General features: G+C 42.3%; 1 protein-coding gene across 1 annotated transcript in view; it reads right to left on the bottom strand.

Moving 5' to 3' along the window:
• Positions 1 to 2649: 2649 nt before the first annotated feature.
• The window catches only part of LOC127188340 (BPI fold-containing family A member 2-like), a 48247-nt gene continuing 26938 nt past the window's right edge, over positions 2650 to 23958 (bottom strand). The window contains exon 7 of the mRNA XM_051144824.1: positions 2650 to 2795. Coding sequence (XP_051000781.1) covers positions 2650 to 2795 — 146 coding nt within the window. The remainder of the gene's footprint in view (positions 2796 to 23958) is intronic.

The following is a 23958-nucleotide window of genomic DNA, read 5'->3' as shown; positions in this document are numbered from 1 at the left end:
AGGATTTCTTGCTGAAAACAAGTGTGATTTAACTCCTAGCACTATTGTACTGATTAAGTGGATCAAACCAGGTACTATAAGTGAATGCCCACAGATAATTTGTGTTACAAACAGTAGCAATTATTTTCATTATTAGTCTCTTCCCAAGTAACAGTCTCGCATGTGCTAAATGTGGTTGGTCTAAAGAAGTCCTGTATAAACATGCAAGTTTTAGAGAACACACAACATGTTGGCATTGGCTGGACACTGGGACAATGCCATAGACACCCTGCACCATGTCCACATAGAACTAGCACAACCAGTGAAACATGCAAAGCCTTCTAGACCTGTGCCTGATGTGACTCTTGTTTTCTGCAGGCCTTTCACTGACGACACTGCCAAGCTTTCTGTTTCCTGGGACCTCACAGCTTCACTCGCTGCTCAAACTGATCCCAAGACCGGACGTCCCTTTCTGTTCACAAAGCAATGCTCAATTGATATGAACAAAATGTCCGTTTCCGTGTCAGGCGGGTAAGACTCATCCTTCCTTGCAGACCTACGGAGGCTTAGGACCCCTGACTTGAATCCTATTCCTAGGAAGTGGCATAGTGAAACACACCATCAGACTAGCATCAGCTATCATCTCTGTCACAACTATCAGCTTTTTCACTCTTTAGCTTCATCTTTAGAGGCCACAGTTTGCACATCTGTGCATTTGAGCAGTAAAAATCTGTACTTTTCAGCTTCTGGGATGAAGACGTGTGTAAATACACATGTTGAGCCTGGAACCTTGCTAAGGATAAAAAACCAATAAGATGTGGATCTGAGACTATTGACTGTTCCTGTCCTATGGACTGTTGACCCTTCCAAGCTGTAGCTATACATTTATGGTGCCTTTCAGCTGGGTCAAAGTGCCTCATGCCTCTGAAGATGTTAAAATTATATCCACCTGGAGATGGGAGACAGTTGGACAATTAAAAGCTAGCATGGACTCTGATTGTTCTGAATTACTCCTTGTCCCTGGGAAAATTCAGCAGTGAGAGCTTGACATCCTAATCCTGTCATTTCCATCACTGATTCCCATTGACTCAAAACCTGCATCTTTGATTTTATGCTTAATAATGCAGGTTTAGCTCAGGCACTATGTGGGGGAAGTGATGTTACCAACTTTCTGAAAGAGGAAACATGGATTTCAAGTCTGGGGCTAGGGAGACTTTGTCAGGAGCAAAGGGATAGTCTCTGTTTCCAGCCTTGACAACCATGTCCTGAGGCTACCCATCCTTTCTCTACCACATATCTGCTCTAATAGCAAAGACAGGACCACAGGTTTTTCCTGCACACCCAAAGGTCTGGGTCCTGCTGTACACTGCCCTGGCAAACAGACCCAGGAAATTGGTGCTGCTCCACTGGGTCTCAATGCCCATGGCCACATAGCCTCGTGATATGGCTCTGCCCACCTCTCTCCATTTAAACACAGTGGATTTCGTTCTGTCCCTCAGGGAGACCTGTTCCTTCCACAGGACCTTTCATGGATATTCTGGTCACATAAAGCACCTTTCTTCTTACTTCAAATCATCACATCTTTTCATCTTTCATGGTCTGATAGATTCATTCTCTTTTGATTATAAGCATGTAATCTTAACCTTCAGAGTACTTGTCTATGTTGTCTCTGTGAGCATACCTATTTGGAGACAGAGTCTCACTATATCTTCCTCGTTAGCTTGAATCCTAGTCATCTAACTTCTTCTGTCTCCTGAGGCCTAGGATCAATAGTGGGGTCACACCACCTGATATTACACTGTACATTTGCTTGTTTTGTTTTGGGGAATGATGACTTGTGTGTGGACACACACACACACACACATACACACATACACACATGTAAGTGGTCTAGGTCTAGAGCACCCCAAGGACTCTAAGCTGGCTGTGGAATCTACCCATCTTAGTCTCTGGATTTTCCTTCCTCTTTCTTTTTGGATGGGTACTAGAGATGCAGCTCAGGTCCTCATTCTTACTAGAACTAAACTATCAGTTTTGGATTGAACTATCCCCTTGGACCCAATTTCTCATTATTCTAGTCACAACTCTGTTATGTTCCAGGCAGACATTGTTCTGAGGATGGACAATGATTTGGTGAAAAAAAAAGAAAGGGAAAAGGGCTTTCTGTCTCCTGCAACATACCCTGAGGGAAAAGCAGGCTGAGGAGTATTTGGTCCATCAGTGAATTCATGGAAAATAAGAATGATCACTATACTTATTAGAACAAAAAGAGAGAAAATACTTTTTTCTGTGCACACCTAGAACAAGCTGCCCCAGGAGATGACAGCTGAATGAGAGTTGAAAGTAAGCAACCTCACTGAGATTTGCTTATGAAGGTTAAATGTTGAATGTTTTCTGCCCAGTGCCTGGTGCTCCTTATATAGAGTCTGAATGAACGATGCTGTGTCAGGGCTGTGATGAGCACTCAGGCACTGAGGAAGCAGCTACTTAGGCAGGAGATGCTCAGGAGCTCAGTGATGGCCCACCTTGATGAGCTGAACTGATAAAATAGAGCAGCATTGTACGTCACCAACCTTCATAGGGCTCTCTTGTCTGTACTTTTTCCAGAAAAACCACCTATTTCAACAGATTATTGAGAAATAACACCAAAGCCTTACTGGCATATGTGCTTCAAGGAGAAGTAAGTCCCCGGCTCCTGTCATCTGGTGTGGACAGGAGTGGCATCTGTAGGTGTGGCTGCGTACTCAGGACACTGTTTCCTGGGAGGTGCAGATTTCTCTTTGGAAGGTCTGCAGGCTTGTCTTCCTCCTCTGTATCTGGCATGCAGAAATGAGGCAAAAATTACGGATGCTGCCTTGAGCTATTTATTACATCCCTTTAAGCTAATGTTTCCTTGCAATCAACACACCTTCATTTAAATGACTGTGCTTAAGCCACCTATGAATGAAAATCTACAGGGAAGTGGGAATTGGGCCTTCATAAGGCATCAAACTTCTGAGGAGCTAAAAATTCCACAGTTTCTGGTTTTTAGGGGTCTGAAATGTTAGAATTCTGGATGCTAAATCTCCAGTATCTGAACTTCTGACATCCTGAGGTGGTAGGTTCTCAGCTCCTGGACTGTTCTGTTTCAGGCTGCTACAATTCCATAGTTCCAGATTGCTAAGCAAACTGTTCTTGGGTCCTGGAAATTAGCCCCTCTGTTGGGGGAGAGTGGGAAGTGTGTTACCAGCAAAGTCTCATCTGTTTCCCTTTTCTTTTCCCCTCCTCCTTCCTGAATGTTCTCTCTGATTCTCAGGTATGTACAGCATTCAGGAGATACCTCATGGCCACAGAAGCAAATTATCTTTATGACATCATCTGTAAGTCATAGCATGGGGACTGGAGAGCCTTCCATGGGACACAAAAATAGCCATGAGAATGCCCCTGGCAGGGACTTTGCAACCTGACCAAGGGGAGCCATTGGCTCTCCTCCTTTAATTAGGGGCCTCATTTGAGCCTTTAGCTCCCTGTGCTTGACAGAGTTCCCAGGTGAACAGAAACCAGGCATGTACAGTGTCAGGCCTTGGAGATGGCCCTTCTATGGGTATATTTCTTTGTCCAGTCCTTCTGTGTCTTGTATGCACTACATCATTGTGTCTACTCAGTGGGACACTAACATTACCCAGTTTCAGGTGAACAGTTGATGTATTTAAGGTCACACAGGTAACAGAGTGACAGGCTGCATGGCGGTTTCAGCTCTGTCATTTTCACATGACAAAGAATGAGACTGATATTGAATTGGACTCTTCAGCCCAACCACAGGAAAAGGCAAATGAAGTCTCCATGTGAAGAGGACGAAGCAATAGAGGATGCCATGGCACCCCCTGTTGGTATGGGTACTGTTTTAGTTAATTTTAATTGCCATGAGAAAAACAACACGACCAAAGGAAATTATCCAAGAAAATGCTTATTTTTAGTCTCATAACTCCAGAGGTGTAGAGCTCAAGTCCAACATAGTGAGGAACATGGCAGCAGATAGACAGGCATGGCCCTGGAGTAGTAGCTGAGAGTTTATGTATTGAGACCCCATTGCCAGGCAGAGTGAGCTAACCAGCAATGATATGGCCCTTTGAAATCTTAAAGCCCATCCCTAGTGACACACCTCCTAATGCTTCCCAAACAGTTCCTACAACCCGAGACCAATTATTCAAACATGTGAGATATTGGGGCAGTTCTTATTCAAATCCTATAGGTAGGCTCTGTGCCCTGTGCAGAGCAGCTTGTCAGGAAGCCAGGACAAGGTACATTTTGCTTCTGTCACAAGACTAGAGAAATTGAGACTTGATCCTGACTCCAGGCTGAGCTCTGAGCTTGAGTACACACCAAACCCCGAGTCTATGTCATGAACCTAGAGCCTGCAATCATGAACCCAGGCTTATCTGGGACCTTTGTTACTAAAAGAATTTACTGGAGTTTTTGACTTAGTCCTGACATTGTGGACAAACACTTGTCCATGGTCTGCATATGAACTCTGGCTTCATGGGCATGGCACCAATAAATCTATTTCCATGTACCATGGCTCCAGAGGAAAAGATCACAAGGGTTCAGAGCAAAGTGTGAGAGAACAAGATTAGAAATCTACAGTTGTATCTCTTCTCTCCATGCCCTAAGTCATGCTGGACACAATACGACTGAGTGGACACAGAAAGGCCAGACTACCATGTATCTAATGAATGCCAAGTGAAAGCCTATTCTCACTGCTGCTATGACAGCCAATGTCCTTGTGATTTCATTCCAGGTTATTTCCCAGTGTCTTCTTACTGCCTGTGGGTTTTATCTTTAGAAAATGCTACTGTCATCTACACAAAGTCTACCAGAAATCATATGGATGACCCTCCCATACTCCCTTCTTCTTTCAGTAGTCACCTGTTACCCTCATCTCAGCAATAAAATTCCTAGCTGCACTCTTTGTGGCTCGCTTCAGTCCTTCCAATAGGAGTTGTTAGAAGTGTATGGGGTATGTGTGGGTGAGATTGCAATTGAGTGGCTGAAGCTAGAGCTGAAAATGACATAGGGTACACGACACAGTTTATTTTTATGCTCAGAATTGCAGAAAAATAGAGAGAGTGGGCATATAGCCACTGTATGGTTGTGGCAGAACTCCAATCATGCAGCTGCACATGCCCGTGTGTATTGGCACCACCCTGACCAATGAGACCCAGGAGAACAGACAGACAGGCTCAGGTATCTGTGGCCTTTCTTGTCTATCTCATCCTAAGGGGTATCTCAATCTCTTTTCTCTACACACTCACTTAGCCCTCCCATTTATATTCAGTTCTTGGACATCACCCACAAGTTACAGGAATATGAGGCCCCTAGGGAGATTAGAGATCCTTGTGACACCCAATGGGCCCTGATCGTACCCTTCTCAGGAAGGCTGCCACTAAAGAGATCTTATTAATACTTTACCACATCCTGATGGCAAGGAAAGAGATGAGGTTCATAGAGGCAAAGCGATTCATCCAGGTAACACTTTGATCAAGAGTCAGAACCAAGATAACACTGACCCTCTTTTAACATTCATGTATTTGTGGTTTATGCCATTAAAAATGCAATCCCTGAGATTCAGCAGCAGAAGACTCTCAGGCATGGCCTCACTCAGTAGCCAAAACTAAGATTATACATACATACATACATACATACATACATACATACATACATGCACGCACGCACGCACGCACGCACACACACACACACACACACACACACACACACACACACACACACATATATTCTCAGAGTCTGTACTAGGATGTTTATCACTTGGCAAAGCCCATGCCCCCACAAGAGCTGGTTCCTTTTTCAGTGGATAAACATCACCTGTTCTCTCACAAGTCTACTTTTAGTGGAAAAACACCACACACCCCTCCACAAGTCTCTTTCACATCCCACACATGGGATCAAAACAAAAACATGTTTACATCCACTACAACCAGCCTCAGTGAGGGGAGCTGTGAGGGAGAATAATGACATCCCTTGCCATCGGCTGACTCAATCATCTGTATTTTAAACCAGATTCCTGGAAGACTTAATTTAATGCTTGCCCAAGGCTGTTATTTCCCAGAGTAGAAAATCCCAGCAACATTAAAACTTAAAGAACAAAAACAAGTGGGTTCATAGCCACCATGCTGTCAAGGGTTAGTGTTTCTTCTTTATGCAGCCAGCATGGCTGGTTGAAGGATTCACATCCATCCTACCCTGGCATCAGCCATGTTTATAGTGTGGTCATGTGATCCACAAGTTACCAATGGGCATGAGACAGATGATGTGTGAATGTGCATGCCAGGGTGGCTGTGGGCTGAGAGGGGGAATGCAGTTCCACTGATAAAAGGAATAAAGCAAAGAACTAAAGAGAATTGGAATTTGAGTTTATAACTCATAGGGTCCATATGCCATAGAGTATTGCTGGATACAGGAAACAGGCCCTCACCAGAAATGTCTGTTATGTCCATTTCATTCATGACCTCTGTTAGTTTGATTATTTCTTTATTTGGTATCTACCTTGAAGATTTGTTCATTGGTGAGAATGGAGTGTTGAAGCCTCCCCCTATTATTGTGTTGGGACCGATGCCTGATTTAAACATTAAAAGTGTTTCTTTTAGGAATGTGGGTACCCTAGTATTTGGGACATAGATATTCAGGATAGTAATGTCCTCTTGGTGGATTCTCCTTTGATGATAACAAAGCGTCCTTCTCCATCTTTCTTGATCAATTTTATTTGAATGTCTACTTTATCAGATATTAGAATGTCTACTCCTGCTTGCTTCCTGGGTTCGTTTGTTTGGAAAATCTTTTTCCAGAACTTTTCTCTCAGATAATGTCTATCTTTGTTGCTGAGATATGTTTCTTGAATGCAGAAGAATGATGGATCTTGTTTTTGCATCCATTTTGTTAGTCTGTGTCTTTTTACTGGGGAGTTGAGGCCATTCGTAGTGACTAATGGTTATTGGATCCTTTCATGGTGGAGTTGGTGGTGATTTGTGTGGCAGTGTCTGTTTTGGGTTTGTTGTTGTGATATTTTATATATACATACATACATACATATATTGCTCTCTTGGTTGCGGTTGACCTCATTGTGATGGAGTTTTCCTTCTACTATCTTCGGTAGAGCTGGGTTGGTGTTTACATATTGTTTAAATTTGTATATGTCATAGAATATCTTGATTTCTACATCTATAGTCATCAAGAATTTTGCTGGATATAGTAGTCTGGGTTGGCATCTGTGGTCTGTTAGTGTTTCGTTGACTTCAGCCCAGGCCCTTCTGGATTTCATGGTATCTGTTGAAAAGTCAGGTGTAATTCTGATGACTCTACCTTTGTATATTACTTGGCCTTTTTCTCCCACTGCTTTTAATATCTTTTCTTTGTTCTGCAGATTAAGCATTATTATTATTATGTGGTGGGAGGAATTTCTTTTCTGGTCTAGACTATTTGGTGTTCTTTGGGCTTCTTGTATTTTCAAGGGTATTTCTTTCTTTAGGTTGGAGAATTTATTTTCTATTATTTTCTTGAAATTTTTTTCTGGTTCTTGGGACTTTGTGTTCTTCTTTTCATCTACTCCTATAATCCCAAAGTTACACATTCTCATGGTATCCGTGCTTTTTTGGATGCTTTGTGTCACATTTTTTTCTGTTTTAATATTTACTTTGAGAAATGTAGCAATTTCTTCTACTGTATCTTCAGCCCCTGAGATTCTGTCCTCCATATGTTAGATTCTGTTGGTTATAGTTGTTTGTTGGATTCCTGATTTCTTCTCTCATTGTTCTTTTTCAAGGGTTTTCTCTTTTTGAGATTTTAAAATAATGTCTAATTCCATTTTCCTGTCTTGAAATATTTTATTCATTTCCTATGCCTGCTTGAGTGTGGTTTCTTGTTTCTTCTGGATGGCCTCTATTTTTCTTGGTATTTTCCTAAAATATCTTGGAAGGACTATCCATTTCTTCTTTGTAATTCTCAAATAACTGTATAAGCATACTTTTCAGGTCATTTTCCTGAGATTCATCTGCATTACAGTATCTTTTGATGTCTGGGCTTTCTGGTAGAGCAGTGTTGTCTTCGTTTTTGTTATTTGTCTTCTTACTCTTTCCTTGAGGCATCTTCTGAGAGGACTTGAAATTTCAAAGCTGGCAGTCTGGGGGGTGAGTACCTTTTGAAGGCATCAGTTTCATATACTGGATTGGCAGACCCTGTCTTCCTGGATATAAACTCATCCACGCTCTGCCACCTAGGATCCAAGATTTTGTAGGGTTCCCCTGGATACTTGTCCTCCTCAGAGGAATCAGCCACAAAGTAGAACAGGGAGTTAGATGCCAGAATGCTGTGTTGCTTCCACTGTGTTGATCCTTTGTTACACAAGGGGGCCTACACTGAAGGAGAGAGAAACATGTTTTTTGTTTAGATAACTAGTGGGTAATGAGAAAAAGACTTGTGAGAGAGCAGGTGAGGTTTATCCCCTTAGAAGTTGAACCACCATGTGTGGGAGATTGGTTGTTAGCCAGGTGAAAAACATCCTTAAACAAAAATCTGAGAGAAGGTATAAATGTGACCCAAAAACAGGAGGTGGGGCCTTAGGAGACTTGAGATAGTTTTGGCTATTCATTGCTCCACTTCAAGATACTCCTAGATAGAACTGCTCAAGGGAAGGATTTGGCGCTCTGGGCTCTGGCTGAGGCTCTGGGTTCTGGTTTCTCCAGGTTCCAGCAGAAGGAACCCTGCTGATTACGCCAGGAGAATCATTCATCAGAACTGATATCCTTATGGTTCCATTATTGTATTCTTTAATCTCCTATTCCTATTGTTTAAGTTAGTCAGGTTATAAATGAGGTACCCTCAGTTAATAAGTTTGTAATTAAAACATATTTGCTTACAGGAAGAACATTAGGACAGGCAGAACTGGGCCCAGGTGTTCTTCTCAAGCTACTGCACCAACCATGGACAATACATTTAGTAAACAGTGAACCCCTACTCAGATCTATCCAGTGGACAGGACTCTTAGGTGGAGAGCAGGAACTGACTCTGATGCAAATTCTGGTGTCTCATATTTGACCACTTTGCCTTGGTAGGGAGGCCTAGTGGCATTCAGAGAAAGGATAGACAGACTACCAAGATGAGACTTGATAGTTTATGATCATATAGTAGGAGAAGAAGTCACCCTTGGTACTGACCTAGGGAAGGGGAATAGGGTGAAAGTGGGAGGGAGATTGGGAGGGAGGGAGGGAGGGCTAAGAAAACTGAGCCTACAAGTGGTGCCCAACACACTCTGGGCATCATGGGTAACAACTTCTAATGATTAGGAGGAAGATAATGGTTTTCAAGAAATAGTAATGCTCTTTCAGGGTGTTAGAAAAATCATAGCTGCTGTTACAAAGTCCTTCCCTGCCTTATAGCCAGACAGAATCTTTTGGTTTTTTTCTTGGCCTTTTTAGTGTGTAACATATTTTAAAATATTGGAAGAAAGACCGATAAGATGCAAACATCAAAAAGGTCAGTAATTCAATCCTTATGGAAAAGGTGGCAGAGTTGGCAGTATAATTAGATAATTTGAAGATAGAGGTTGAAGCAAATATAAAAGAAATTGTGCCTTTGATAAAGGGGAAAAACCTGGTAACTGACAGCGATTGTTTCCCACAATTGCCACCTCACCCTGCTCCACAGGCCAGGTGGTCAGAGTACCAACATGTGGAAAGGGGTGGAGAGAAATGAGGAGCTGGAGAGGCTTTAAAAAACACAGGAACGGGAGAGCAGAAAAACAAAATGGTCTGTGGAGAAAAATGTTCCCTTAGAAAAACCCCCAAGAGTCACACAACCAACATCAGCTTTTACAATTACTGTAAGACAACTGCCTGCTGAAAATAGTGCTGAAGGTTTGATGAAATAGCATGGAGTCCAATAAATATGTTACAATTAAAACATTTTAAGGAATCTATTGTCAGTTATGAACTACATTCCACTTTTATCAAAGAAATGTTGAACATCTTGGCCACACAGCATAGACTTGTCCCCCAAGATTGGAAAAGTGTGGTTTCAGATGTATTAGAAGCTGCACAACAGCTGCAATGGCTATCGCAATGGACGCAGAGAGAATAGAACAAGAAAATCGGAGAATGGAGATAAATGTTAGTAAAGAGCAGTTACGTGGTGAATGGTGACAAGTACAATATGATGATACGGTGATCAAACAATGCCATGCTGCAGCCTTAAGAGCTTGAGAAATGGTGGAGTAACCTGGTAAGACAACCATTCCCTTTACTAAGATATTTCAAGGGCCTGGGGAAGCCGTCACAGAATTTTTGCAGCGATTGGGATCAGCACTAGATAGAGCAATAGCAGATGCTGACACCAAACAGGCAATGAAACTCATTATGGCATGTGAGAATGCTAACATGGAATGTAAGGGGGCAATTAGACCCTTAAAGGACAGAGGAGCTCCATTAGATGAATGGGTAAGAGAAACAGTTAATATTAGCTTTCCAGAACATCAAAACAATATAGTATGTCAAGCAATGGCCAGAGGTCCAAGACATCATAACACTCGGTGCTTTAAGTGTGGCAGATTTTGTCATGTACAAAGAAACTATAAGATTAAAAGTTTCAGACTTCAAAATAACAGGTGTACTGGATTTGGAGTAAATGAACAAGAACAAGAAGCATCTTGCCATGATGATTACCAGATGCCAAGCCTTCCATGATATTGTAGCCAATATGGGAAAAGAAAGCATCTGGGATAGAGATTGTCAATCCAAAAGAGATGTGGAAGGTAATATCTTGTAATATCTTACTGGTGGGAAACAGCAGAAGGGGTCCATTGGCTGGAAGACCCACCACCAACAATACAAGTCAAATTCTTCACGGGAAAATGGGAATTAGGTATTAGGGTTCTAATATCTACTACTGAAGACAACGCAGCCTTGGGTCTGCCTGTACGTATATCTATGACATTATTTCCACAGGTTAACTGTTACAAACTAAGTACTGGTGTTTATGGCCCTTTGCCTTCAGGGACAGTAGGAATGTCTCTGGGAAGAAGTGTATTGACTTCTCAAGGTTTTATTGTGCGTACCAGTATTATAGATGGGGATCGTAAAGAGGAAATAAAAATTATGGCATGTGTAATGAAGGAGATGCAAATGAAGGCAGGGGATAGAATTGCTCAGCTATTTCTATTTCCATACATTAAGGGAAAAACTGCACCAGTAGAATGAAGAGGTGTATTCGGAAGTACAGGGAAACATGTGTTCTGGCAAACAATGGTAAATGACCAAAGACTTAAAATAATAATACAAATGAATGGTGTTGAATTAAAAGGTTTGATAGATACCAATGTGGACATCACAATTGTTTCAAACAAGTATTGGAATCTAAGTCGGCCACTTCAAAAGGTTTATACAGAAATTATAAGAATGGGCAAATTATTTCAAATACAACAAAGCATGCGGCAGTTTAAATGTGTGAGACCAGAAGGGCAAACAAAGAAGCTGAGGCCTTATGTGGCTGACATATGCATAAATCTATGAGGAAAGCATCTCTTAAAACAATAAGGTACTCAGATTAATATTCCTGCAACTACACAGATAAATAAAGTTGGGGTGAAATAGCACATGCTTCTGGGGAAGGTATTAAAATGAATAATCAAGAGCAACAACAAATGTGCCCATTGTCCAAACTCAGACAGGTATTGAGTTCCCAAATTTATAAGAGGTGCCGCTGCTAATGTACCAACAGCCTTGCCATAAAATGGATTTTAAACAGCTCTGTTTGGCAAGAGCAGTGGCCCTTAACAAAAGAAAAATTTCAGGCACTTCATCATTTAGTACAAGAACAACTGGAGGCTAAGCATATAGAAGAGTCTTGTAACCCTTGGAATTCCTGTGTTTGTGGTTAAAAAAGAAGAAGTCAGGCAGCTGGAGGATGATAACAGATTTGACATCAGTAAATAAGGTAATACAACCAATGGGTCGCTTACAGCCTGGAAATTACTTTACTTTCCCTGTTACCTAAGTCTTGGCCTAGAATAATAATCAGTTTAAAAGATTGCTTTTTATGATACCTTTTCTTGAGAAGGATAGTGAAAGGTTTGCTTTCTCAGTACCTATACTGAAGTGTTGTGGTCCAATGAAAAGATACCGTTGGAAGGTACTCCTACAGGGAATGCTGGCTACCCCCATTTTGTGCCAAAATTTCATTCAAAGATCATTAGAAATTGTTTGTAAGCAGCTTCTTCAGTCTAACATTTACCATTACATGGATGATATTGTTGGATGATTCTGTTTTGGAGACTTTAGTAAAAATGTTTAAAGAAGTACAAAGCATTTTGTCATGCTGGGGATTAAAAATTGCTAGAAAAAAATACAAAGAGGAGATTCAATTACCTATTTAGGCTATAAGCTAACTAAACCAAAAATTAGACCCCAAAAGTTACATATCTGTAGAGATCAGATGCAAACACTAAATGATTTTCAAAAATTAATGGGAGACATTAACTGGTTAAGGCCTACAATTGGACTTGGTACCTGTGAGTTAAGTAACTTATTTCAAACATTACAAGGGGATGCAGATTTAAACAGATGTATAACAGTTGAAGTGGAAAAGGAGTTAAATTTGGTAGAGCAAAAACTGCAAAACATATGTGGATAGAATTGTTCTGAAACTTGGTTGCATTCTGGTTATTTCACCTTCAAAACATTCACCTACTGTCCTCCTTATGCAAATGGAAGATAGAATTATGGAATGTGTTTTTCTAGCAAATAAACAAAGTAGGAAGTTGAAGATGGGACTGCAAGAACTAGAGAACACTAGATTAGTGAGATGTTGCACAGTGCAGATCACAGGCAGGTCTGACCCTTGGTCAACCAACAGCCCACAGAGGTCCTGAACCCACTCTCCAGACTTTGGAATGTAACCCACCTTCTGACTGCATCCAACCTCTATAGCCCAGGCACAGTGTATGGGACAGTGCAACATCACAGCTCTGGGCCTGGGGAAGTCTCAGGGAAACAGGTGAATCTGTCCTCTGACACACCCACCCACCCCATGCCAGTCCACAGACAAATCCAGAGGCTGGGCAAGCCCAAGGTGCATTGAACACGGTGCCCAGCAACAGCATGTGCAATATGGGTGAGTCTGGGCTGGAGCCAGGCAGCTGGCATCAGTGGGCAGAGCTTTCAAATTTGGGCTGATAGAACATGGCCCAGACAGTCCCCATGGCACGGCAGGGACTCCCACACTCATGGGAGAAGCTGGACTGCCCTGAGGGGTCTGTAACGGCATCTGAATTGTGACCACAGCTCAGTGGGACTGAACCACTGTAGGTACACAATCTAGACTGGTCTGCTCTCAAAGCTGGACCAGGAAGGAACCTGAATGCAGGCCACAGCAGTCCAGGCCTAGACAATTGGGCAGATAAAGCCCAGCCAGACAGTCCCCACAACATGGCAGGATCTCTCATGCTCTTGGGAGAAGTTGGTCAACCCTGAGGGGTCTGGATGGGTCTGAACTGCAGCCAAAACTCAGTGGGACAGAACCACCACAGTCCAGCTGTCTGAACAGGTCATTGTGGGAACCAATCTACCCACCACAGCAGTCCATGCCTGCACAATTGGGCAGTTAAAACCTGGCCTGGTTAGTTCCCATGGTGCAACAGGATCTCTAAAATGCTTGGGAGAGGCTGGACTGCCCCAGGGGACAGGACAGAAAATAATACTGCGTCCCCAAACACAGCTGGTCTGAATTGCCTCGGTAGCATGAATGGGATCAGGCAGAAGCCTACCTCTCCTGACCCAATCAGGAGCTTAAGGTGTAGAACAAAGTCTCCTGGAGCATAAACCAGGTCATCTGCCGGTTCCAGGGAAGAACTCCTTAATACCCACAGGCAAGAGCACATGACGTATAATCACTCACCAACTATCCACTCTCAGCAACCAGTGAAGGACACCAGAAGCTATCACCCAACATCAGAGATAGTAAGATGATGAAAGGACAGCCTAAGAATACAAACAACAAAAACCAAAACAACTCGACATCCCCAGATCCCAGGTATTGCAAAGAAAGAAACCCTGAGAATTCAAACACAATCGAAATACAAGAAAATAAGCTCAGATCCTTAGTAATGAAGATGATAATGGAGGAAATGAACAAAATCCATAATCAAATTCAGGAAGATGCAGCCAAACAGGTGGAAGACATAAAAGAGGCCTATAGAGAGGCAGTGGAAAAAAGTTTGGAAAATACAAAAAACCAGATGAAGGAAATCAATGAAACAGTTCAAGATCTGAAGATGAAAACGGAAACAGTGATAAAAAGCACATACAGAAGGAAAACGGGAATGAGAGACCTGAGAAGAAAGTAAGCAACACAGAGGTGAGCTTCTCTAACAGATCCAAGTAATGGAGGAACGAATATCGGGAATAGAAGGTACAATTGTAGAACTTGAAGCAACCATCAAAGAAAATGATAATCTGAAAAATTACTGACACAAAATAGCCAAGAAATCAAGGACACTATGAAAAGAAGAAACCTAAGAATAAAAGACATCAAGGAAAGAGAAGATGCCCAACTCCAAGGCCCAGAAAATATCTTCAACAAAATCATAAAAGAAAAAAATCCCTAATTTATAGAAGATGCAAGTAAACATACAAGAGTTCTACAGAAAACCAAATAGAATAGACCAGAAGATAGACTCTTCCTGCCACATACTAATAAAAACATAAAATACACAGAACAAAGAAAAATATCAAAAGCAGCAAGAGAAAAAGGCAAAGTAACATACAATGGCAAACCTATCAGAATTACACCTGACTTCTCAGCAGAGCCCATAAAAACCATAAGGGCCTGGACAGAGGTCCAGCAATCCCTAAGAGACCACAGATGCCAGACCAGACTACTATACCCAGCAAAACTATCAATAGCCATTGACCAAGAAAACACTCCATCCCATAACAAATTAAAACAGTTCCTTTGCACAAATCTAATAAAATAGACTTTCAACCAAAATTAATCAAAAGAGATGAGGAAAGACACTTTATTCTCATCAAAGGTAAAATCAACCATGATGGCATCACAGTTCTGAACATCTATGATCCAAATACAAAGGCACCCACATGCTTGTAAAAGAACTATTAACAAAGCTTAAACCACACATTGATCCCCACACATTAATAGTGGGAGACTTCAACACCCCACTTTCACTGAAGGATAGGTCATTGAATCAGAAACTAAGCTGAAAAATAACATCATTAACTATTGTTTTTAATTACATGTATTACCTATATTATCTGTAGACCTGACTAGCAATCAAGACACAGACACTTGTTATATTTTAAAATAGCTTTAGTTAACCTGGGGCAGGGCAGATATCAATCCTCTAACTACCTTTCATATTGTGGCAGGCATGGGATCTCTGTTTCAATCTCATGCCATCTGTTTCTAATAACTTCTATCAAGTTACCTCCCATCCATAATTTCAAATACTTGCTAAATTTCTTTATCTAGGCCAGATTCTCCATCCACGCCAGCCATGTGAGCCTCCCGCATCTAACCCATGGCAGCCATCCTCTCTTCCCTTCAGGTCTCTCTCATTTCTCCTCGTGGCAGTCTCTCTTCTTCCGAGGATTCCTCTCTCCTTTGCCCTGCCAGGTGGGATGGCTAAAACAATACTATACAATAAGACATCCTCTGGAGGAATCCCCATACCTAATCTCAAGCTGCACTATAGAGCAACAGTAATTAAATCAGCATGGTACTGACACAGCAATAGGCTGGTTGAGCAATGGAATTGAATCAAAGACCCAAAAATGAATCCATACACATATGTTCACTTGATTTTTGACACAAAGCAAATCTATTCAATGGAAAAACGATAGCATCTTTAATAAATGGTGCTTGTCTAACTGGATGTGTACATTTAGAAAAATGCAAGTAGACACATATTAGTCACCATGCACAAAACTCAAGTCCAAGTGGATTCAAGACCCTAACATAAAACCAGAGATACTAAATCGGTTAGAAGAAAAATTGGGGAAGAGCCTGGAACACATAGGCACAGGAGACAACTTCCTGAACAGAACACCAACAGCCCAATTAATAAATGGTACTTCATGAGGCTGAGAAGCTGACAGGTAGGAGACACTGTCAACAGAAAAATCAACAGCCTACAGACTGGGAAAAGATCTTCAACAACCCTACATCTCACAAATGTCTAATATCCAAAATATAAAAAAGAACTCAAGAAATTAAACGCTACCAAACCAAATAATCCAACTGAGAAATGGGCTCAGAACTCAACAGAATTCTCAACAGAGGTATATAGAAAAGAAGAAGCTTTGTTGAGATCAGAACCCAGGGTCTATACATCAATTCCCCGAGGAAGAGACAGATGTAAATGCCACAGCCACATGAGCATGTCACTGTTCCTTGGTCTCACTTAACAGGGTGGTCCTCATTGTGCACCAGTCCTCAGAATAGTTGAGGAGACATGGCAAAGCTCTGAGTAAGGTGGTTTCCCAATATGACCCCCTTCACTGCCTGGCTAGCACACAGCATGTGCCAATACACATTGTGTGCATGTGTAGCTGGATGGATGAGATTCTGACACCATCACCTGTGGCTGTGTGTCTACTCTCTTTATGCCTTTGCAAATGTGTGCATAAAGGAATATTGTAAAGCATGCCATAATATCCCTTCTTGCCCTGGTTCTTTTCATTCACTTAGTTATAATTTTAACCCATGCATACCCACACCCTCCCACAAGTCATATTTTAAGAAATAAAGCAAACCACACACCAGTGAGCAGTTAGGATTTTAATGCTGGGGCAGTGATACCAGGTGTCTAGACTACTGAGAGAAGAAGGGGGTATGATAGGATCCTTCTGGTGGGCTCTGGAAGATATTGTATGGATGATGGTAGCATTTTCTAGAGAGAAATGCCACAAGGAGTAAGAAGTAGCCAATGGGAACTAACCTGTAATGAGAACACAGGGCATCAGAACATTGGCTGTTATAGCAGCAATGGAAACTAGTATTCCCAATTGAGTAGATCCATAGTAGCCTGGCCTCCTTAGTACATTTGTTTCTACAGTGCCCAGCATGCATAGAAAAAACTATTGTAGATTTTTGGTCATCATTTTTTCTGGCACCTGATCCCAAGCCCGGTACATCTCATCTTCTGGAGCAGCAATAGATGGAAAAATATTGAATAAAGGCAATATCCATGCCAGAGTGAGCGTGGAGCCCATGGGAAAATGTCTCTGCACAAAGTTTTGACTCAATCGGTAACTCTCATTAAAATATTTGAGTAAGAAAGAGCATGGCTCAGGTAGGTTCATGAAGCAGACTCAGGTTTCAGGGTGTAGTGAAGTCAGAATGAACCCTACAGTCAAACTCTGGCCTCAATTTCTCTAGTCCTGTGACAGAGCAAAAAGCCTAGCAGGCTGTTGTACACAGGATATTGAACCTAACTGTGGGTGTTGAATGAGAATTGCTGCCATAGGAGCATATATTACAATATTTGGTCCCCAGTTAGAAAAACTGTTTGGGAAAGATTAGGAGGTGTGGGTTTGTTGGAGGTGGTGTGTCACCATGAGTGAACACTAAGGGTTCAAAAGGCCATGCCATTACAAGCCCACTATGTCTGTTATTTGTATCTCTAGGTGTAAGTTGGTAACTGCTGCTTCAGCCCATAGCCTGAATGCCTGCTGCTATGTTCCTCACCATGAAGGCCACGGACTCTAACTTTGTGGAATACTGACATCCATATTAAATGCTCCCTTTTATACCTTACCTTGGTCATGTTGTTTTATATCATAAAAAAGAAGTAAATAAAAAAATACTATCAGGGGACTTCATGGTATTCTTATCTCTGTTCATTTCTCTTAAGATGGAGGTTAGTCACTGTTCTATCTGTGGATCAGCTGAAGGAACCAAGTCAACAACATTTTCAGTCTTTGGCATAAGATATTTAACAGAGGTCCAGGGACCTCATTACCTTGTGCTATCCTGTCACTCTGTCACCTGTGTGATCTCAAGTATCTCACAGTTCACCCAAAAGTGGGCAATGATAGTGCCCAACTGTGAAGACCCTTCTGAGAATTCAATGACATAGTTCACTCAAAAGATATGAGAAATGTTAAGGGGTGTATCAATAGAAGTGCCATTTCTGGGGCCAGACACCTCCACCGGCTGATTCCTTTTGCTCCAGATACCCTCACAAACATGAAGATCAAAAGGCTCAAAAGAGGCCCCTCCTTTCTAGTGAAGAAAAGAGAAACTTGTGATCCACATTAGTCAGAATGCAAGATGCCTGCCTGAGGCATTCCCACCTCTATTGTTTTGGCCCATGGATGGCACTCCAGTCCCCAGGCTGTGACTTACCAAAGACATCCTTAGGAAAAAGTATTGTAAGAAGAGCCTCTTCCAGTAAACTTGAGAACCAGAGAAAGGGAGAGAGGAGGAGAGGGAGACAGAATGAAAACAGATGAGACTTTGTTAGCAACACACTTCCCACCCTCCTGAGACATAAGGGCTCATTTGCAGAAGCCAGGAACAGTTAATTGTAGCAATCTGGAACTATGGAAATACAGCAGCCTGAATCAGAGATGTCTTGGAACTGAGATGCCTCAACTCCAGGAGGTCAGACGTTTTGGATCTGAAGCTCTAGAATTCAGAACCTTAAAACCCAACACTCCTAAATGAGTCCTAAAACCTTGATTGCTGGAACTTTAAGGTACTCAGAATGCTGACACCATTAAGAAGATCCTGTTCCCAGTTCTTGCAGATTCTCATTCACTGGTGATTAAACAGAGTCCTTACATAAAAAGTATGTTGATTACAAGGAAACATAAGCTCAAAGGAAAGATGAGGTGCATGGATGTAGGAAACAGCTCAAGGCAGCATCTGTGATTTCTGCCTCCTCTCTCTACATCCCATCTACTAAGGAAGAAGAAGAGGAGGAGAAGGAGGAGGAGGAGGAGGAGGCATAGGATCAGAGCATGCAGACCTCCCAAACAGAAAAGGGCGCCTCAGATGAAACAGTGTCCTGAACACAGAGGCCCACCTTCAGATGCCTCTTCAGCTCCCTCTATTCCTAACACTGCATAGGAATATCTGAAGAAGTGCTTGGTTTTTCATTACAAAGGATTTGGTCTTTCTGATTTAGCAAGATACAGTGTCCAGACATCATTTGTCATGGTGTTTTGTCTGTAAATGAAGGGACTTACAAAGCTTGATTAAAACTTCAGTGTGGCTAAGAGAGTACCCTAGAGATCAGGTGACCCACAACTCTACTCTGTGGTCTCATTTTAGCATGGCATGATGGACCATCCCTGTGCATCTGAGCAATTCATAATTTAGTAGGTGCTTCTTCAGTACCTGGGTCCTCATCAGAGCCTTGAAATTGCATCATTAACGTAGATTCCATTTAAAATACGCCAGGCTGAACTTTAGGACACTGGCAATAACATTCATCCTTGAACCTCTTCCAGAAACAAATCTTCTTGGAGTTTTCTCCTCCTTCTTTCAACTCTCAACAAGCTGTCATCTGCTGGGACAGCCCAACCTGAGTGTGCACTGAAGAGAGTGTTTGCTCTCCTTGTGCTCTGCTAAGTACAATGTTCTGTGTAGTGCTTTTCATTATCCTTGAATTCACTTATGAGCCAAATACTCCTCATCCTGTCTTATCCTCAGAATATATTCCATGAGACAGAGAGCTTATATGTTTTGACTGTACCATACAACAAATTTAGAGAAACACCTAACCATTTCACACAACACATTTTTTACTAGATTATTCAGTGAAGGGGTCCAAGATGATAGCTCATTCAGTAATTTATTTTCCTTCTAAGAATGAGGAAACATGTTTAATTGATAGTATCCATACTAAAAGAGAAAAGAAGGAAAAACCAGGTGAGAGCAAACACTATTAACACAAAGCAGTGAAGACACAGATCAATAGGGTCCTCTGCCAGCTTCCCCTACTAGATGTCTTCCAGGCTACTGACACACATGTATGTCTCCCCCACACAAACATATCATGCCTCAATACAAAAAAAGAAAACTTCCAATTAAATATACAGTGATGGCTGGTATGCCTGTCCTCCAAATTTGATACCAGCTTCCAGGAGACAGAGGCAGGTAGATTTCCTAGATCAAAGCTAAACTAAGATCTGTACAGTGAGATTCTGCTTCAAAATATATGCTCACCAATGGAAATAGGGATAAGCATGCTGAAGGTTAAGAGTATATTCTTCCAAGTATGTGGAAAGAAATCCAACAATGACACTGAAAAGTAAAGGTTGCAACTGATTCATGAGAGGATATATTGATGTATTGTAAGTAACCACCACAATCAGGCAATGGTCACGTGGTAGGAAAATGCTTATTTGAGGCACAGAACTTAAGCCAATATGTCTAGAGAAGGTAATGGCAGAGCTATATCATGAGACTGTACATGCCCATGAGGATTCACACCCAGTGGAGCAGCATGAATTTCCCGTATCTGATTGTCAGTGTAGTGTCCAGAAGAATGCAGGCCTTTAGATATACATGCTAAAACTATTGTTCTGTCCTGATTTCAGAGCAGTGTTTTGGTAGAGGGAAGATGGGTAGATTCAGGACATAGTCTGAGAATAGAGATGATCCCTCTGTTTATGACCAACCATCACCAGCCCCATTTTTTCACTTTCACACCCTGTATCCTCTCCCAGACACTGAGTGATATCACTTTCCTACATCTAGTGCCTGAGCCAACCCTTATATATTAAGCAAACAATTAAAGATGTAGATTTTGAGGAAAAATAAGGATCAGTTGTGGCAAAGGACTTAATTGAAAGATCAAGACCTCACTTTAGGAATTTTCCAGAGGTTAGAGAGAAAGTCAGGCAACTAGAGGCTATGCTGAAATCAATGTTCACCATGAGGGGGATGTAATGTTGACATCTTCAGAAACACTAGATACATTGACCCAGCTGGAAGGCGCTGTAAGCAAATGAATGGTTAGGGCTAGAAAGGTCCATCCTCCTATATCAGCAATATAAAGGACTGTTCATAGACTCTGTGTGGGTCTTATGATTCCAGATTGCCCTACAATGTTCCAGGCTTTCAGCTAATCATGCATGTTTTTTCATGTCTTCATTTCAGAAGCTGATAAGGGTTTGTACTGTGCAAATGTCCAGATGTGCAACCTGAAGCCACCAAAGATGAAGTTTCAGAGTGATGGATCTGAAGTGTTGACAGAGTTGATATTTGAGGTTAGTTTGATTGTGAATTCTACCATGATGCTTCCCAGGTATAGGAACAGGGTTAAAGTTAGGGGGTCTAATGCCTCCCTGAGAGGGATAATGTCATCATTACATTTTCACAAAATTTACATATTTGTGTTAGAATACTTTGGGTCATATATGTTTTGCATATGGGAAATTTTTTATTTGGCATTAGAAGATAATACTGTTATACAAATTATCTGAGAGTATTTAACTTATTATACAGGGTTTAATCCATTTAAGCACCAAAATAGTGTGCTAGGGGACAAATCACACTCTTTTCTGAGTGAAGAACCGTGGGCACACAGAGGTTAAGTTTCCAAGATCTCACATATCATGGCTTCATAAGTGCTTCAAATTTATATAGCTCCCCAACCTCCAAATGCTTGTGCCTGATGCCATGGTCTCATCATTCTTAGCTAGTTCTCTCTCTGCAATATATCTTCTGTTTCTAGAAATTGTTTTACATGGTAATTGACATGGTCATTTTCCTATCTCCCTTTTTCAATTAAATTTTTTAAATTATATTTTCTTTATGCAGCTAGTCTATCCCAATTTTATGAGATCCATGTTCTGTGAGAACTTCTATCTCAAAAATTAATGTGACAAATGAATGAGATAGATTCCTCATGTATATTTGGAACCCCCACAAACTCATGTGAGGGTACCTATGGGGATTTATATACAAATGCACACATACATCACACACAGAAGCATATTTTATGACATTGATTTTAAGGTGACTTAACATCAGATGTTTTCACTAGATTACTTAAAAGATTGAGATTTTAGGGGATTCAAGATGGCAGCGAGCAGTGTGGACCATGTTTGGAGGCTCCAGTGAACAATTCAGGGAATTGCACAGATTTCTGAGCCAGGAACACCGAGGTCCCCACACCACAGAACGGGAGTGCTCCATGGTTCGGAAGGACCAGGATGCAGAGGACCTGTGTGCCTCTGCACACGGGAGGAGCAAGGATTTTCTCGGATCGGAGCAGCAGCTACAGAGGCAGCAGCAGCAGCGGCAGCAGCAACCGTGGATGAGGATTGCAGCTTATAGCCTTCCGCTGGAGGTGATTGCTGTGGTGGCCAATGGGATTTGCTGTGGGAGAGGGGACTCTGGGCAAGATTTGGGTCGCGGGGGGCCTTGGGACACAGACTGGACTGGGTGGACAATTCGGCCTCAGAGTCCCGGGTTTTGCCTCAGCCCAGAAAACAATTCTGCCTGAGGCACTAACTCAGCGTAGCCACAGATCACCTGCTGTGGCGCAGGCTGGGCGGAGTGCTTAGTTCCACCCTAGGCACCATCTTAACTCAGCGGCAGCTCCCCTGCGGTGATGCAGTCTGGGCGGAAAACTTGGTTCCACCACCAGTGCTAACTCAGCGAAGCCGCAGTTCTCCTGCTGTGACGGAGGCTGGGCGGAGCGCTCAGTTGCACCACTGGCACTAACTCAGCATAGCCGCAGTTCTCCTGCTGTGATGCAGGCTGGGCAGAGCGCTCAGTTCCACTACCGGCACTCGCTACGTGCAGCTACATTTCTCCTGCTATGACACAGGCTGGGCAGAGTGCTCAGTTCCACCACCGGCACTGGCTTAGCACAGCCTCAGTTCTCCTGCTGTGATGCAGGCTGGACGGAGTGCTCAGCTCTACCGGAGGACCTACCTTGGCAGAGCAGCAGTTCCCTTGCTGTGACACAGGCTGGGCGGACCGCTCAGTTCCACCGGCTCTAAGACTCTGGTTGAGCACAGTGTGCAGTTTGAATCCAGAATTCCTGGTTGCGCTTGGCAGACATTTCGGGCCCTGAATCAATAACTGACCAGACCACACACTTTGCGGCAAAAGCCCCTAGCTGAGCTTGGTGCGAAGTCCCAGCCCAGAAATTCTGGCTGGACCCTGTGTGCATTTTGGGCCCAGAATCCCTAGCAGAGTTCAGCAGACAGTTCAGGCCCTGAGAATGTACTTGAGTTCGGCCCGTGGTTCGGGTCCAGTGTTCCTGGCTGGACTTTTCAGGGGACACAGAAGGCTCTGGATACCTTGGACTGACCAACACTCATTCAGAGACCCAGAACGATTGCAAGACCCACAGCACAGGTGAGCTGAAGATCACTGGCTGTGAGTGTCCAAAACAACAAGACTAGCCTCCTGCCATCCACACCAGTGAAGGATTAGAGCTCCCAGCCTAGGGAAATCATGAGAAAACAACTGAATCTACCATCAGACTCCCTCCATCCAACTCTGGAAGGTACCCAACAAAAACAAAGACACCAAGATGTCTAAAGGACAGCAAAAGACCATACGCAATAAACCCCAAAACAACATGGCTTCTCCAGTTTCCAGCTATCCCAAAGAAAACAACCCAGAGAACTCCAATACAACGGGAATACAAGAAAATGACCTGAAATCCTGAGTAATGAGGATGGTAATGGAGGAAACAAATAAAATTCGTAATCAAATGCAGGAAGATGCAGACAAACAGGTGAGAGACATAAAAGAAGCACATAGAGTGGAACTGGAAAAATTTCAGGAAGATGCACACAACCATATGAAAGAAATAAATAAAACACTTCAAGGTCTGAAGACCTATAAAGAGGCAATGGAAGATACTCAGGAATATACAAACAATCGGATAGAAGAAATAAGAAAACCAGTTCAAGATCTGAAAATGAAAATGGAGTCAATGATAAACACACA

The sequence above is a fragment of the Acomys russatus genome, chromosome 4 (assembly GCF_903995435.1).
Source record: "Acomys russatus chromosome 4, mAcoRus1.1, whole genome shotgun sequence".
Lineage (NCBI taxonomy): Eukaryota > Metazoa > Chordata > Mammalia > Rodentia > Muridae > Acomys > Acomys russatus.
Note: the sequence above shows the minus strand (reverse complement) of the source record. Positions and strands in the feature narration are given on the sequence as shown.